Here is a 13816-nt window from a genome sequence, read left to right on the forward strand (position 1 = left end):
AATGCACTAGACAAGTACTATGCGGTCTTGACATACATAATACTAACATACAAAGCTCCACAGAATCTGGTGTAAAGTGCCTTTTTTTCTTCTTTTTGGAGGGAGAGGGGGGATAAAATAACTAACTACCGAAAAGCTTAGCTTTGCAGTGCAGAATATAAACAACATGATGGAACAGGTGACAATCCGGGCAAGAACTACATACAAGATTCAGGCGATGAGAAAGATGACAGATGACAAAGGCCAAGACAACAGCTGCATACAGGTTTAGGCAACAAGTGACGTGCGCCTCACTGCATCTTTAGTTCAGTTGCTTTATTTGATAAGAATTGAGCCTCGAGGAAGAGAAACCAGCAGGCAAATCATCCATCTTGTGCCAGCATGGGAAACAAGACGCCACCTTGTCCCCATCAAGGAGAGGCAGGCCTTCGGGCCACCAAAAGTGCCTTCATGTTTAATGAGAGTTCAATTTCTAAGAGGGGAGACAGGGTCTAGTTGCAGAAAAGGAGCGGCTTTGGCTAATAAAACGGTATCTAATAACGGCATGGCTTCTATGTGCATCTTGTACATGTGGTTCATCTGTGACCTCAGTACTATAACATCAGTCATCTCCATATTTGGGCAAGGTTTCACTGACTTCTATAACTAGACTGGTACTGTTCCTGAAGAAAAACAGTGTGAACTCGCTAAGCGAGCCTTCAGAGTGACGTCACGTCATCGATTGACGTCCGGTGTAAAGTTTTAAAGTCTAAAAATGTGTACTTGGAGGCTAGTCTATGACATCAATGAGTGCGTGAAATAGACATAAAGTAGCAGTTATGATGACAGTCATCCATGATGTCAGTTATATGACATCGTGGATGGTACTTGGAGACTACTGGTATAGAGCAGCACAGCTATGACGCGTTTGAGGGTCTTACAGTATCTCCATATTTGGGTGAAGTTGTCTGTCCAGGCACACAGATAACTTGACCCTTACACCCAGGCCAAAGGCAGGGGGGTTATGTTTTTGACCATCTTTGTTTGGTTGTCTGAGGATAATCTCACCACTGCCAAATGTATTGTGCACGCTACCAGGCAGGCAAATATACACATAAGTGTGTATGTTGCATATACACCAGACCAGACCGGCATACTAAAGGTGCAAGGTGGGAACGATGCCCATTTGGAAAGTATGCCCCTCCGGTTATGCAATACCTGTTTTACTTGTACCCGCTTGTCTGTGTCCCCTTTATGCCTATATATGGATATACTGTATCTGTATCATGGCTCAAGAGGTAAAGCAGCCGCTTACCATGTGCCCGTCTGTGCCAACCATGCCCAAATATGGAGTCCAGTCATATCGATGACATTATGGTACTCTATATATGGGTATTTCCAGATGTATCGATTTTTTTGGGGCGGTGTAGCCGCCCCCTATAAGTGAGTTTTGGACACCGACCAAAACATTTGTGTACCCCCTAACCCTTCCATTGTTAATGCAAATCGATACTTTTTTCATATCAGCCAATCACATTACAGCTAGTGTCATCACCACTAACTGTAATGTGATTGGCTGACTTTGCAAATTCAGGACTGTGATTGGCTAGCGAAACACATGACACATGTGCAGCCCTATGAATAGCAGTATGGACTTTAAAAAAAGTCATTTATCCTTTTTTTGTGAGTCATGTTGTGATGACCACACACCGCCCACTTCACACTGGGTGTGATTTTTTTTGTACAACAACGGATCCAACCAACTTCCCACTCGGCACATCACGCCATCACGTTGTCGGCGATATGCACGGTGGGTTTGAAGTCGATCGGTCAGGCAGTTCTTGAGATACGTCGGGAGGGAGGACTAATGATATAAAAAGAAAAAAATATATATTTTCTAACAACAGGACATGGACTAAACCGTAAATGAAACAGATACTTTGCTGATGCAGCAATCAAGTGATGGTCTAAAACAGAAACAAACTAAAAACAAAACAGATACCAAAACAGTTCAACCTTGAGATTATACTACAGTTATACTGTAAGTTATTACACGTTATTATATACTTTTCACTCTCAAGTAAGTACAGAGCCATGCCATACAAATAATGTTTTGGGGTCTGTGTTTACTTGACATGCAAGTATTTCAGAAAAAGTATTAACACACACAGACAGCGTGTGTTACAAAGCTCGTCCCGTGGGAGCCACACTAGTTATATTTTATGCCAAGATAGCCAGTCAGTTTGAGTAGGCCTAATAGTATTCTACATAACTAGTGTAGTACCCGTAATCACAGAGATGTTCCTGCAATACTATGATGTAATGAATATGATGTAATTCATCTCCATACAGTATCTGAGAAAACTTCACTGTGGTTGAACATGCAGATGAACAACGTTATTTAGACATTTTTTATCAACAAATTATCCTCCCTGTAGCATCTATCCATGAGAATTATTTGGTATACACAAGTGGTACTGCTTGCAATAGAACTCCAATCGTTTACAGGGCAAAATTAAACCGATCTAATGGTCTGTAAAATGTTGCACTGGGTGGTTAAAGGAGGCATAATGCTGTGGCAGGGGAGCACAACTTCCACAAGTTCATTATGCATTTGATGTCAACACTCTTCCAGAGGCGATGTTCTACAACCACCACATAATTAACACCAGAAGCACTTCAGCATCTGCTTCATCATGTCACTGCCACCATCATCAGGACAAAGATGTTTGTATAGGGTGCAGGACACGGGCTATACAACAACATCATAGCGTTTATTAATTGATAAGGTGCTAGCAAAGGTGACTATCCCTTGCGTATAGTAGCATAACATAGTATAGTAGCCTGCATACATGTGTAAAATGTCAAAATGACAGGCTTCATTGGGAATAGTGTTCTTGTATTTTCCGAAGTGAATTGATATTAAATGCATATATTTCCCATGTATGTATGGCAAAATGTTCCTATAAGATTTGCTGTAAATCTGAAACTGTAAGAGATACAGTTACCAACCACACTTGGTAGAGAGGTTCAAAGGCTGCAGCCCTATATGCAGGTGACAAAAATACCACAAATCGCCCTTATGGTGGCACTATAACAGACCCTAACCATAACTCTTCTTTACATCCAGTATTTTATCAATATTGTATTTTTTTATTGTAGCCTATACTGTATATGTATTATTATACTTCTCTTTTCTTTATTATATTATTTTACGTTGTTAGCGCTGGCTGTTTAGCTCTTAGAGTCATTACACACCGGCGATTATACGAATATACGCAAAATTCGGACTCGGTCGGTCCGAATAAATAAAAGACGCTTTTTCGCTCCGCGGAACTGATGTGGAAGCTTGCATTGACTTTATATGTTTTTTTTTTTTTTTAAACATATTATTCGCATGAAAAAATCGCCCCCGGGGTGTAAGGACCTTTAGAGATCACAAACTGTAGACTCTTTCAGATACAGACACCGTGCCCAGTGTCCACTCATTATTCTAACAACCATCCATGGTGTTGAAAGGTGCAATAACTAGGTGTACTAAACACTAAAATCAGATGATTGTCCCACTTCCTAATGAAAACATGTGTATGTGCTGTTAATTTAAGTTCAGTTGGTTTCCTTCCAAACAACATAAAGCTTGTACCCAAATGATTAAGATGCTACTTCTTTCCGACTGCACAAATTGACATTGCTAGGCAACAGTTTGTTTTTGCAACGGTTTGTGTTTGTGCAACATCAGACCTGACTCTTTATAGGGTGAGGGAGCGAAAAATCAAATGAGCTAAAACTCTAAGGAGCTAAAACTCTAGAGAGTGACAGCCTGTCAGATCATCAGACTCAGATCTAGAAAGCACAAGAACGTGAGAGATTAGGGAGATCAAGACAACAATAGAGAACAAGAGAGATTAAGAATTCGAGACAACAATAAAGTGTGATTGACAAAGCGAGAAAGGAAGAGAGAAGAGGTAGACAGGCAAGCTGGAGCCGTTAGTTACAACAAATACACTGCGCCGTTCTCAGAGGAACACTGCTGTGACCCAACCACAAGACCACACAGTCACAGGAAGGTTGCAGTCAGAGCAGGTAAAAGATGTAGCAAATGTTCCTCCTGAAAGAGAACTTAATTCTAAGGCTCCAAAAGCCATGCCCAGCTCAACCTACCTCCAGTCCAAAGGACACAGCTCAAGAAGGAGCATTCATACTCATTCTGCGGCTTCATGTGTGCTACACGATGACCTAGAGGCTGCAGGGATATCGGCCAAAGAGTGCCGAGACCACCAGTCAAAGAGAAAAAGTACCCGTGGGCTGAAGCGAAGCTTGGCTTCTGAACACAATAGTACCTATAGCCAAACCCCTGCTAAGAAGTCCAGATTACTCCCACGTCTTCCGCCACCTCACAAGAATACTGTTAAGACCAAGAAGGGCCTGGCTAAGAAGTCTAAAAATAGAACTCGGGCTTCACAGCTGCCTGCATCTTCAGGTCGAGGTCAGAGCAAAAAACGCAAACAGAAACATAAACGCAAACAAGCAGGCTACACAGTCTTGAGAAAATTGCAGTCAGAGCAGGTAAAACATAAAGCAAATTCCCATCGCAGAAGCAGAAGACCTAAATCTAAGGCTCCCAAAGCCCTACCCAGCTCAGCCTCTGGCCAGTCAAGTAGGCACAGCTTAAGAATAAGGGGTCTTAGTCCTTCTGTGGCTTCACTTGTGCTACAAAACAACTCTGAGGCTACAGGAACATTGGAACAAGAGCGCCCAGGCCACCAGTCAACACGCAGAAGTACCCGAGGGCTGAAGCGAAGCTTGGTTCCTGAACACAATAGTGTCTTGGAACCACCCTGCGAGAATACCATTGAGACCAAGAAGTGCCTGGCTAAGTCCAGGAAGAGACTTTGTCTAGGCCAGAGAAAGAGGAGCGGAGCAGACTCCCGCCCCGCTCTAATCAGCACTGCTGGGTCCCTCCCCAACCATACTCAGGACAGCACTTCAAAACCCAACAAGCTGGCTTCTGAATTGGCCGCCTCAGCAAAAGCTGGGTGTCGCACTGTGACGGACTCCTCCTCTTCAGCCTCCTCACGTTCCTCATCTTGTTCCTCCCGCGACACCAATAGCACCGCCCCGCAGGACGCCCAGGAGGTCAAGCAGGGCGACAACCAGAACAAAGCATGTCATCCTAGTTCAGCCTCCAGCCCTCTGGAGCTCCTGCGAGGCCTTCAGGCCACAGGCGATGAGACCCAGCAACTCCAGGCTGCCATTGAAATATGCCAGCTGCTGGTGATGGGCAATGAAGACTCACTGGGTGGATTCCCTGTCAAGAGTGTGGTGCCTGAACTGATCAAATTGTTACTGATGGAGCATAACTTTGATATTATGAACCATGCCTCCCGTGCTCTCACATACATGATGGAGTCACTGCCTCGATCCTCTGCTGTGGTAGTCACTGCCATTCCTGTCTTTCTGAAAAAGCTGCAAGTGATCCAGTTTATTGATGTAGCAGAGCAGGCACTAACTGCCTTGGAAATGTTGTCAAGGCAACATAGTAAAGCCATCCTGCAGGCTGGTGGGCTTGCAGACTGCTTGTTGTACCTAGACTTCTTCAGCATCAACGCTCAGAGGAATGCCCTGGCCATTGCAGCCAACTGCTGCCAGAGCATCACCCCGGATGAGTTCCCCTTTGTCGTTGACTCTCTGCCTCTGTTGACGCAGAAACTCACACACCAGGATAATAAATCCATTGAAAGCATTTGTCTCTTTTTCGCCCTACTGGTGGACAACATTCAGCATAAGGAGAACCTGCTACAGCAGGTAGCCTCACACGACCTGCTGACCAACATTCAGCAGCTGTTGGTGGTGTCCCCCTCTGTGCTAAGCTCAGGAATGTTCATCAAGGTTGTGCGCATGTTGTCCCTCATGTGCTCCACCCGCCCCTGCCTGGCTGTGCAGCTCATGAAACAAAACATAGCGGAGACCCTGCGCTTTCTCCTGTGTGGTGCATCAAATGGCAGCTGCCAGGAGCAGATTGACCTGGTTCCCCGGAGACCTCAGGAGCTCTATCAACTCACCTCCCTCACTTGTGAGCTGATGCCCTCTCTGCCCAGAGAGGGCATCTTTGCAGTGGATGTCATGCTGGAAAAGAGCAGTGCCCAGACCACAGAAGGAGCCATCTGGGAGTGGAGGGATGACCGTGGGCTGTGGCACCATTATAACTGCATCGATAGCCGCATAATTGAGACAGCCCACCAAAATGGGGAGGATGAGATTAGCTTGTCTACTCTGGGCCGTGTCTACATCATTGACATCATCTCTATGCAGCAGATCAATGAGGACACAGGCACGGCACGCGGCATCCAGAGGAAACCCAACTCTCTTGCCAACCCCAACGCAGGAGGTCACCAGGAAGTACAGCGGGAAGACGCGCGGGCCCAGCTTATGAAGGAAAATCCTGAGCCCACAAAGTGCTTCATCAAGACCTTGTTTGGGGTCCTATATGAGGTGTACAGCTCCTCAGCTGGCCCTGCAGTCAGACACAAGTGCCTTAGAGCCATCCTCAGGATTATCTACTCCGCCGACGCTGAGATGCTGAAGGATGTGCTGAGGAACCATGCTGTGTCCAGCCACATTGCTTCCATGCTATCCAGCCTGGACCTGAAGATTGTAGTCGGCTCTTTGCAGATAGCAGAGATTCTCTTGCAGAAGCTGCCTGATGTTGTCAGCGTCTATTTCATAAGAGAAGGTGTAATGCACCAGGTGAAGAACCTGGCAGATTCTGAGACCTTCCTGCTTATCAGTCCACCCAAGTCCTCCAGCACCAGTGGCACTGCCAGTCTTTGCACGACCACTATTAGCACTGCGTCCACTACAGCTGCTACTAACATCACTCCTGACCCGGGTTCCCCCAGCTCCCAGCACAGTAAGGATGATCCTGTGGGAGTGAGTGGCCTGGCAAAGGCAACTCCTAAGGACTCAATCTCAAATAACAGGGATAAGATGAAGACCTGGATCAAAGAGCAAGCCAGTAATTGTGTCGAGCGCTACTTCAACTCGGAGAACATAGACCCCAGGAATCCTGCATTGAATGTACTCCAGAGACTCTGCACAGCCACAGACAAGCTAAACCTTCAGGTTGACGGTGGTGTAGAGTGTCTGGTGGAAATCTGCAGTATTATTTCAGAGTCCGATGTGTCGTCATTTGAGATCCAACATAGCGGGCTGGTCAAACAGTTGCTGCTCTATCTGACCTCCAACAGCAACAATGATGTGATCAGCCGTGACGTGCGACTTAAGAGATTTCTGCATGTCTTTTGCCGCCCGCTTCCAGGAATGGAGCCCGCAGGCCGACTGGAGCCATCAGAAAATGGGCCTCTTCTGTCACTGGTGCATAAAATGAACAATTGCCTGAGCCAAATGGAGCAGTTCCCTGTTAAACTGCATGACTTTCCCGGTGGAAATGGTAATGGGAGCAGGGTCTCTCAGGCACAGAAATTCTTCAACACTCATCAATTGAAATGTCAGCTACAGAGACACCCGAATTGCACTAATGTAAAGGAAAAGAAAGGTGATCCAGTGAAGATTGAGCCCTTGTCCTTGGTGCAATCCACTGAAATATACTTGGTTGTACGAGGTTATGGACGAATCACAGAGAAGGATGAAGGCAGTAATGTCAGTTCAAATGAGGACATAGATGAATCACTGGCAGCCCATTTCCTGGATTCTGGCAATGTGCGCCACACATTACAGTTATACATTGGTGACCACCTGCTGCCGTATAACATGACGATGTATCAAGCCGTCCAACAGTTTGCTGAGGAGGAGAAAGAGGCCACTAATGAAGCCAATCCCCTCAGACGAGCTGGCATCTGGTCCAAAACACACACCATATGGTATAAACCTGTGACAGAAGACGAAGATGGTGTCAAAAAGGTTGTGGGAGGAAAAAGGGGGCAATACAACGCCAAGCAACAGGATGAGCTGTGGCACAATGGCGTGTGTCCCTGTGTAGCCAATCCTTTAGAGACATACCTCACTTCAGAGCCACCTGAGAACATAACCTTTGACGACCCTTCTTTAGAAGTCAACCTGCTGCTGAGGGTCCTGCACGCTATCAGTAGATACTGGTTCTACTTGTATGACAATGCTGTGTGTAAGGAAATCATCCCCACTAATGAGTTCATAAACAGTAAGCTGACATCAAAGGCCAACCGTCAGTTACAGGACCCGCTGGTCATCCTGACAGGGAACATCCCCACTTGGCTCTTTGAGCTTGCAAGGACCTGTCCTTTCCTCTTCACTTTTAACACACGGCAAATGCTGTTCTACATAACAGCACTTGACCGTGACAGAGCCATGCAGCGTCTACTTGACAATAACCCAGAGATCAACCAATCAGACTCTCAGGACAGCACAGTGGCACCACGTCTTGACCGAAACAAGAGGGCGATAAAGCGCGAGAAGCTGCTACAACAGGCTGAGTCTGTGATGAAGGACTATGGCAGCTCTAGGGCCCTGCTGGAAGTCCAGTATGAAAATGAGGTGGGCACAGGCCTGGGCCCCACTATGGAGTTCTATGCTCTGGTGTCTCAGGAGCTCCAACGGGCTGACCTGGGGCTATGGAGGGGTGAAGCAGTCACTGTGGCCAACCGTAAAGGAAGCCAAGAGGGGATGAAGTATATGTTCAGCTCCAGGGGACTGTTTGCGGTACCATACGGCAGGACAACCAAGCCAACATACATTGCCAAAATCAAAATGAAGTTCCGCTTCATGGGAAAGCTGATGGCTAAAGCCATTATGGACTTCAGACTACTGGACCTGCCCTTAGGGCTGCCCTTCTACAAGTGGATGTTGAGGAAGGAAACTGGCATGTCTTCCCATGACCTGGTCAACATCGACCCTGCCATAGCCAAGTCCATCCATCACCTGGAGGACATCATTTGCCAGAAGAAAAAGTTAGAGCAGGATCAAACACAGACAAGAGAGACCCTGCAGCAGGCACTGGACAGCCTGAACCTGGATGGCTGCTCGGTGGAAGACCTGGGCTTGAACTTCACTCTACCGGGGTTCCCCAACATTGAACTGAAGAAGCGGGGGAAAAACATCTCCGTCACCATCCACAACTTGGAGGAATACCTCAGGTTGGTGGTGTACTGGACACTAAACCAAGGCGTGTCCAGGCAGTTTCAGTCGTTCAGACAAGGCTTTGAGTCAGTCTTCCCCCTGCATCACCTTCAGTATTTCTATCCAGAAGAGCTGGACCAGTTGCTATGTGGCAGTAAATCAGGGACATGGGACGTCAAGACACTGATAGAGTGCTGTCGACCGGACCATGGCTACACAAACGAGAGCCGTGCGATGCAGTTCCTATTTGAGGTACTGAGTAACTTCGACACTGAGCAGCAGAGGCTCTTCCTGCAGTTTGTAACAGGAAGCCCCAGACTGCCTGTGGGAGGTTTCTGGAGTCTGAACCCCCCTCTTACCATTGTCAGGAAGACATATGAGTCAACGGAGAACCCAGATAACTTCCTCCCCTCGGTCATGACCTGCGTAAACTACCTGAAGCTACCCGACTATTCGAGCATAGACATCATGCGTGAGAAATTATTGATTGCAGCCCGTGAGGGCCAGGAGTCGTTCCACCTTTCCTGATGGCACCATTTATCCACATTCAAATGACTTAGGCAACCGACGTAAAAATGACTAAACTTTTTTTTTCCCCCTTTTTTGGAGGAATACCTCAAGTTGGTGCTAAGCCATTCTGTGTCCAGGCAATTTCAGTCGTTCGGGCGAGGCTTCGAGTCAGTCTCCCCCCTGCATCACCTGTGATGCAGTGGAAAGAGTGTGTGTGTGTGTGTGTGTGTGTGTGTGTGTGTGTGTGTGTGTGTGTGTGTGTGTGTCCGCTGGATCGATCAGGGCCAAATTTCTTGAGCACACTGCCATTAAGTTAACCTTTATCACATATTATGTCATGATGCATGTTGGGAGGTGGGTTTACCTAGTCTAGACAAAATTGCTCCAACAAGCGTGCGCGCACACACACACACAAACACACACACACGCACAGTTAAAATGGTGGTGAAAGTGGGTATATATGTAGTATACCAATGTTTTGGTGTCAATGAGACATTCACACCAGATGTCCACGGGAATAACAAAGAACTGTTTGCACGGAGAGGATGGTCGACGGCTTCCTTTCCGCACCAAGTGTTGTTTTCAGTTATTGTTCGTGTTCAATGTAAACAAATGTACTGTTAATGAAGGACCAATGCTTAAATGTGAGCTGGCCTGGCAAAAGAACGTTGCAACAGTGCCATGATAACAAGTCAACGGGTAGGCCCAAACCGTACCTGTGGTATGGCCGCCAATTGAGTAATAATTATTATGCAATGGCCATTCAAGCTCTGGAAGCCCTACAAATGAGTGTTTGTATAACAGTAGGTTCCAACGGTTGGTTGGTTACCGCTGTTTAGTAAATGGGTGGCTCTTCCTGGATATGAAAAACTCTAGCTCCTCTATCCTCCCTCCTTCAAGGGAGTGAGGATTTGTGCAAAATTCGTGCAATTTAAATGTGCACTTGCATAAATTATTTATGCACATGTAAATTGGCATTTGATGTCACAAAGGATAAACAATTCTTGTGCACATGTGTGTATGAATATTGATTCCGTTTTTTTTTCTTTGTGTGACTTCAAATTCAGATTACATGTGTGTATTACAGGTTACAGGTTCAAATTTCATTGAGTTTAAGTGCTCAAATCTACGAGCTCTTGAATTTTGCAACATCTACCATTATATACTGTAGATGTCCTTTCCTTCTTTACATAACCCTTGTCGGAGTGAGTATGGGGGGGCTAGGACAGAGCCAAATGAGGACCTGAGAGACGCAGAGAAGGTTTTCATCCAGTGATGTACAGTAGCTATTAGCATTAGTAGTTTTGCTTGTGCCACTAATAGCTTGGCAACAGTTATCATGGACCCCCTAGTTGTATTAGCTTAATCAAGTATAGCTTTGTAAACTCCCTGTGACTGGGAGTTGATATTTCAGCTCATTAAAAAGTGTGCACAGCAAAGGTTGTGTGTGTACAGACAGACTTCAAATTTGCGTGCATTGGCGAGGACTCCAGGGAGTGTGGTGCCTGGAGTCGAGTTGTTCGGATGGGCGGTTGTCCAGAATTGCTGATCCGACCGATATTCCTATAGGGTATGGACATCCAGTTGTCCAGAACCGCCGATCCCACCAATAAATGGGCATATCCTTATATGAGCATAAAAGGTACACAGGCAGACAGAGAGACAGATAGAGATCTCCATATATGGGCATAAAGGGACACAAAGAGACACACGGGTACAACAGGTACTCTGACAATGGGTACAACGGGTATTGCATAACCGGGTGGGGCATGCAACTTGCATTGTTTCCGACGTGCATCGCCGATCCAACTAATATGCCTGCTCCAATGCTCCATATATAGGCATACTGTATATGGAGATCCGGTTATCCAGAACTGCCGATCCGACCTATATATGGGCATATACCGATGACACCAGGGATATCCTTATATGGGCATAAAAGGGAAACAGGCAGACAGACAGATAGACAGACAGGTACAATGGGTACTCTGACAACGGGTATCACAAAACCGCATTCATAACTTGCATCGTTCCCAAGTAGGCCGGTGCACCGGTCTAGTAAACATAAATAGATTAATACATAGATGAGCAAGGTAAATAGATAGGTTAATGTTGCTTGTTCTTAGAGGATGGCTTTGTACTGTAGGTAGCATATATTATTTTAGTAGTAATTAAAGGAACAACACAAAGTTTTAGAGCTAGCATTTGTAGACCTGTGGATTCTGTTGTTGCTGAGGTCTTGTATTTATAGCAACTTTTGAGCGGGTGATGTCTGGTTGTGAAAATAGCAGGGCTGTAGAAATGTGAAAGTAAAATTACTTCCGAGAATGATGAGGTTGATTTTATATATATATCAACATATATGTCAATTTCCTGTGTTGTGTAGGCAATTATTTCAATTCTTATCTACAAATGTAAGATACATTTTCTGTAGCTGTCAGTTAGGCACGTGCGGAGGGGAGCTGAGGGGCCTCGAGCATCTGCCTCTTTTTTCTTTTCTTTTTTTCTTTTTAAGGCCTGCCCAACACAGCAGCTCTTATGAAGAAGAAAATAATGACAAATAATAATACATTCGCTATAAATGATATGAGCTGGCTGCCGTCAGCCAGTTTCACTTTCACATTTCACCTGACAGTGATGTGCCCTCTCTACTTCAATCATGCCTTGCAGCTCCACCAGGAGACAAGAGTTAATTCCTTTCTTCACCGCAATTCAGTGAATACAGGCTCTGATTGGCCAGTACTTGCTGCCTTCCCACTAACAACAACTCTGGTATTTGGCCATGGCCCTAACATTAAAGACTGCAGGTCAAATGAAAAATATGCTTTTCACACTTTTAGAGCATAGCGTGGTTATAATGGAGAAATAATTAACAATAACAAGTCCAATCTTAAGTAGGCCTTTAATTAGGCCTACTTACTGTCAAACAAAAGGGTAATGCGATTGCATCAGAAAGCCCCTATAAATAATCATGAATCATGATCTTATTCACCTGTGTGATTCCCATATCTCAATGTCCACATGCAGCTGGACTTTAGCCTCATACAAACTATGCCTAACCCTATAGACCCCTTAACAGACGACGTCACACTGGTTGCAAGTGTCATACTGGTTGCAAATGGTCAGGTCTCGCTAGGTCGCGCAGCGCTAGCCAACACACAAGAGGGGGTTGGGGTGCGCACCCCGAAACAACAGGTTGAGAATTGATTGCATGAAACAATCACCTGTGCATTCAGTCTCAATGTTGGTAAACGAATAATTGGTCTATAGCATCACACATCGTAACATGTCGGGACATGATTTGGAGTTAAAAACAAAAGTACACCCACAGTGTGATTTGAACCTGTGGTCTTCGGAACATGGGGCTAACATCTTAAGCTAACCCCCCCCAAAAAGCCAATCAGAGGCAGGTAAGGTGGGTCTAAGGGTGGGTTTTCGCTGTATAGCAGTGTAGAAAGGAATCATGCGGCAGAGGTCAGTGCTTAGATGGTGAGTTCTGAGTTTAATTTGTGTGCTTGATACTCCCTCCCCCATCCATAATTTTTTACTTCGGCACTTTACTTTTTGTGCAGATTAAACAAACGAGCTGTGTTAATTACAGAGTCAGGCTAACTGTTTCCTCCTATTTCCAATCAATGTGATAAATTAACTGTCTCCTAGCTAGTTACATTAGCTGCATATTGATGTCTAAGACTACATTTTAATAGTATTTATTTTTGGTAAATTGGATAATATAATATAATCTCTGCTTTGTCTGCTAAGTGTTTTAATTAAACTACTACACTTATACCTTTCTTTATTAATATTAGTTTAATATGTTGAACTTTAATTATTTTTAAATTGCATTTTAATTTTTGTAACTCAATAGCATTGCTCTATCTGTTCCCTTTAAATTGCACTTAAAATGCAATTGGCATCTTAATGAAGGACAGCCTTATATTTCACAAAAAGCCAATCAATTTTCAAGAATCTGAAAGCATAGCATATCAAACAGCTTTTGCTGAACCCAGAATTCTACTTGAACTAGTTTATAGTCTGAAATACTGTAGATTCAAATGTCCATGAACCATTGACTCACTGACACAAAGAGCAGACCTGAACACACCTCTACACAGCCAAAGCAAAGCACTGCAAGCAAAACCTTAAATTTATGTGGGTTCAGAGTTCAGACCCCTTACCTAAATTGTAAACATTTGTGAACAAGCTAAAGCAGTAC

At 45.0% G+C, this 13816-nt stretch overlaps 1 protein-coding gene across 1 annotated transcript; it reads left to right on the forward strand.

Annotated features, from left to right (window-relative positions):
• Positions 1-1265: 1265 nt before the first annotated feature.
• On the forward strand, positions 1266-9618 carry LOC311055365 (E3 ubiquitin-protein ligase TRIP12-like; the record flags this gene model as incomplete). The annotated part of the gene is made up of 2 exons (XM_084071533.1): positions 1266-1277; positions 3949-9618. The coding sequence occupies 2 exons, from the start codon at positions 1266-1268 to the stop codon at positions 9616-9618; spliced, it is 5682 nt and encodes a 1893-aa protein (XP_083927659.1).
• Positions 9619-13816: the final 4198 nt, after the last annotated feature.

The sequence above is a fragment of the Gymnoscopelus microlampas genome (assembly GCF_963454915.1).
Source record: "Gymnoscopelus microlampas genome assembly, chromosome: 2".
In the NCBI taxonomy this organism is placed as follows: domain Eukaryota; kingdom Metazoa; phylum Chordata; class Actinopteri; order Myctophiformes; family Myctophidae; genus Gymnoscopelus; species Gymnoscopelus microlampas.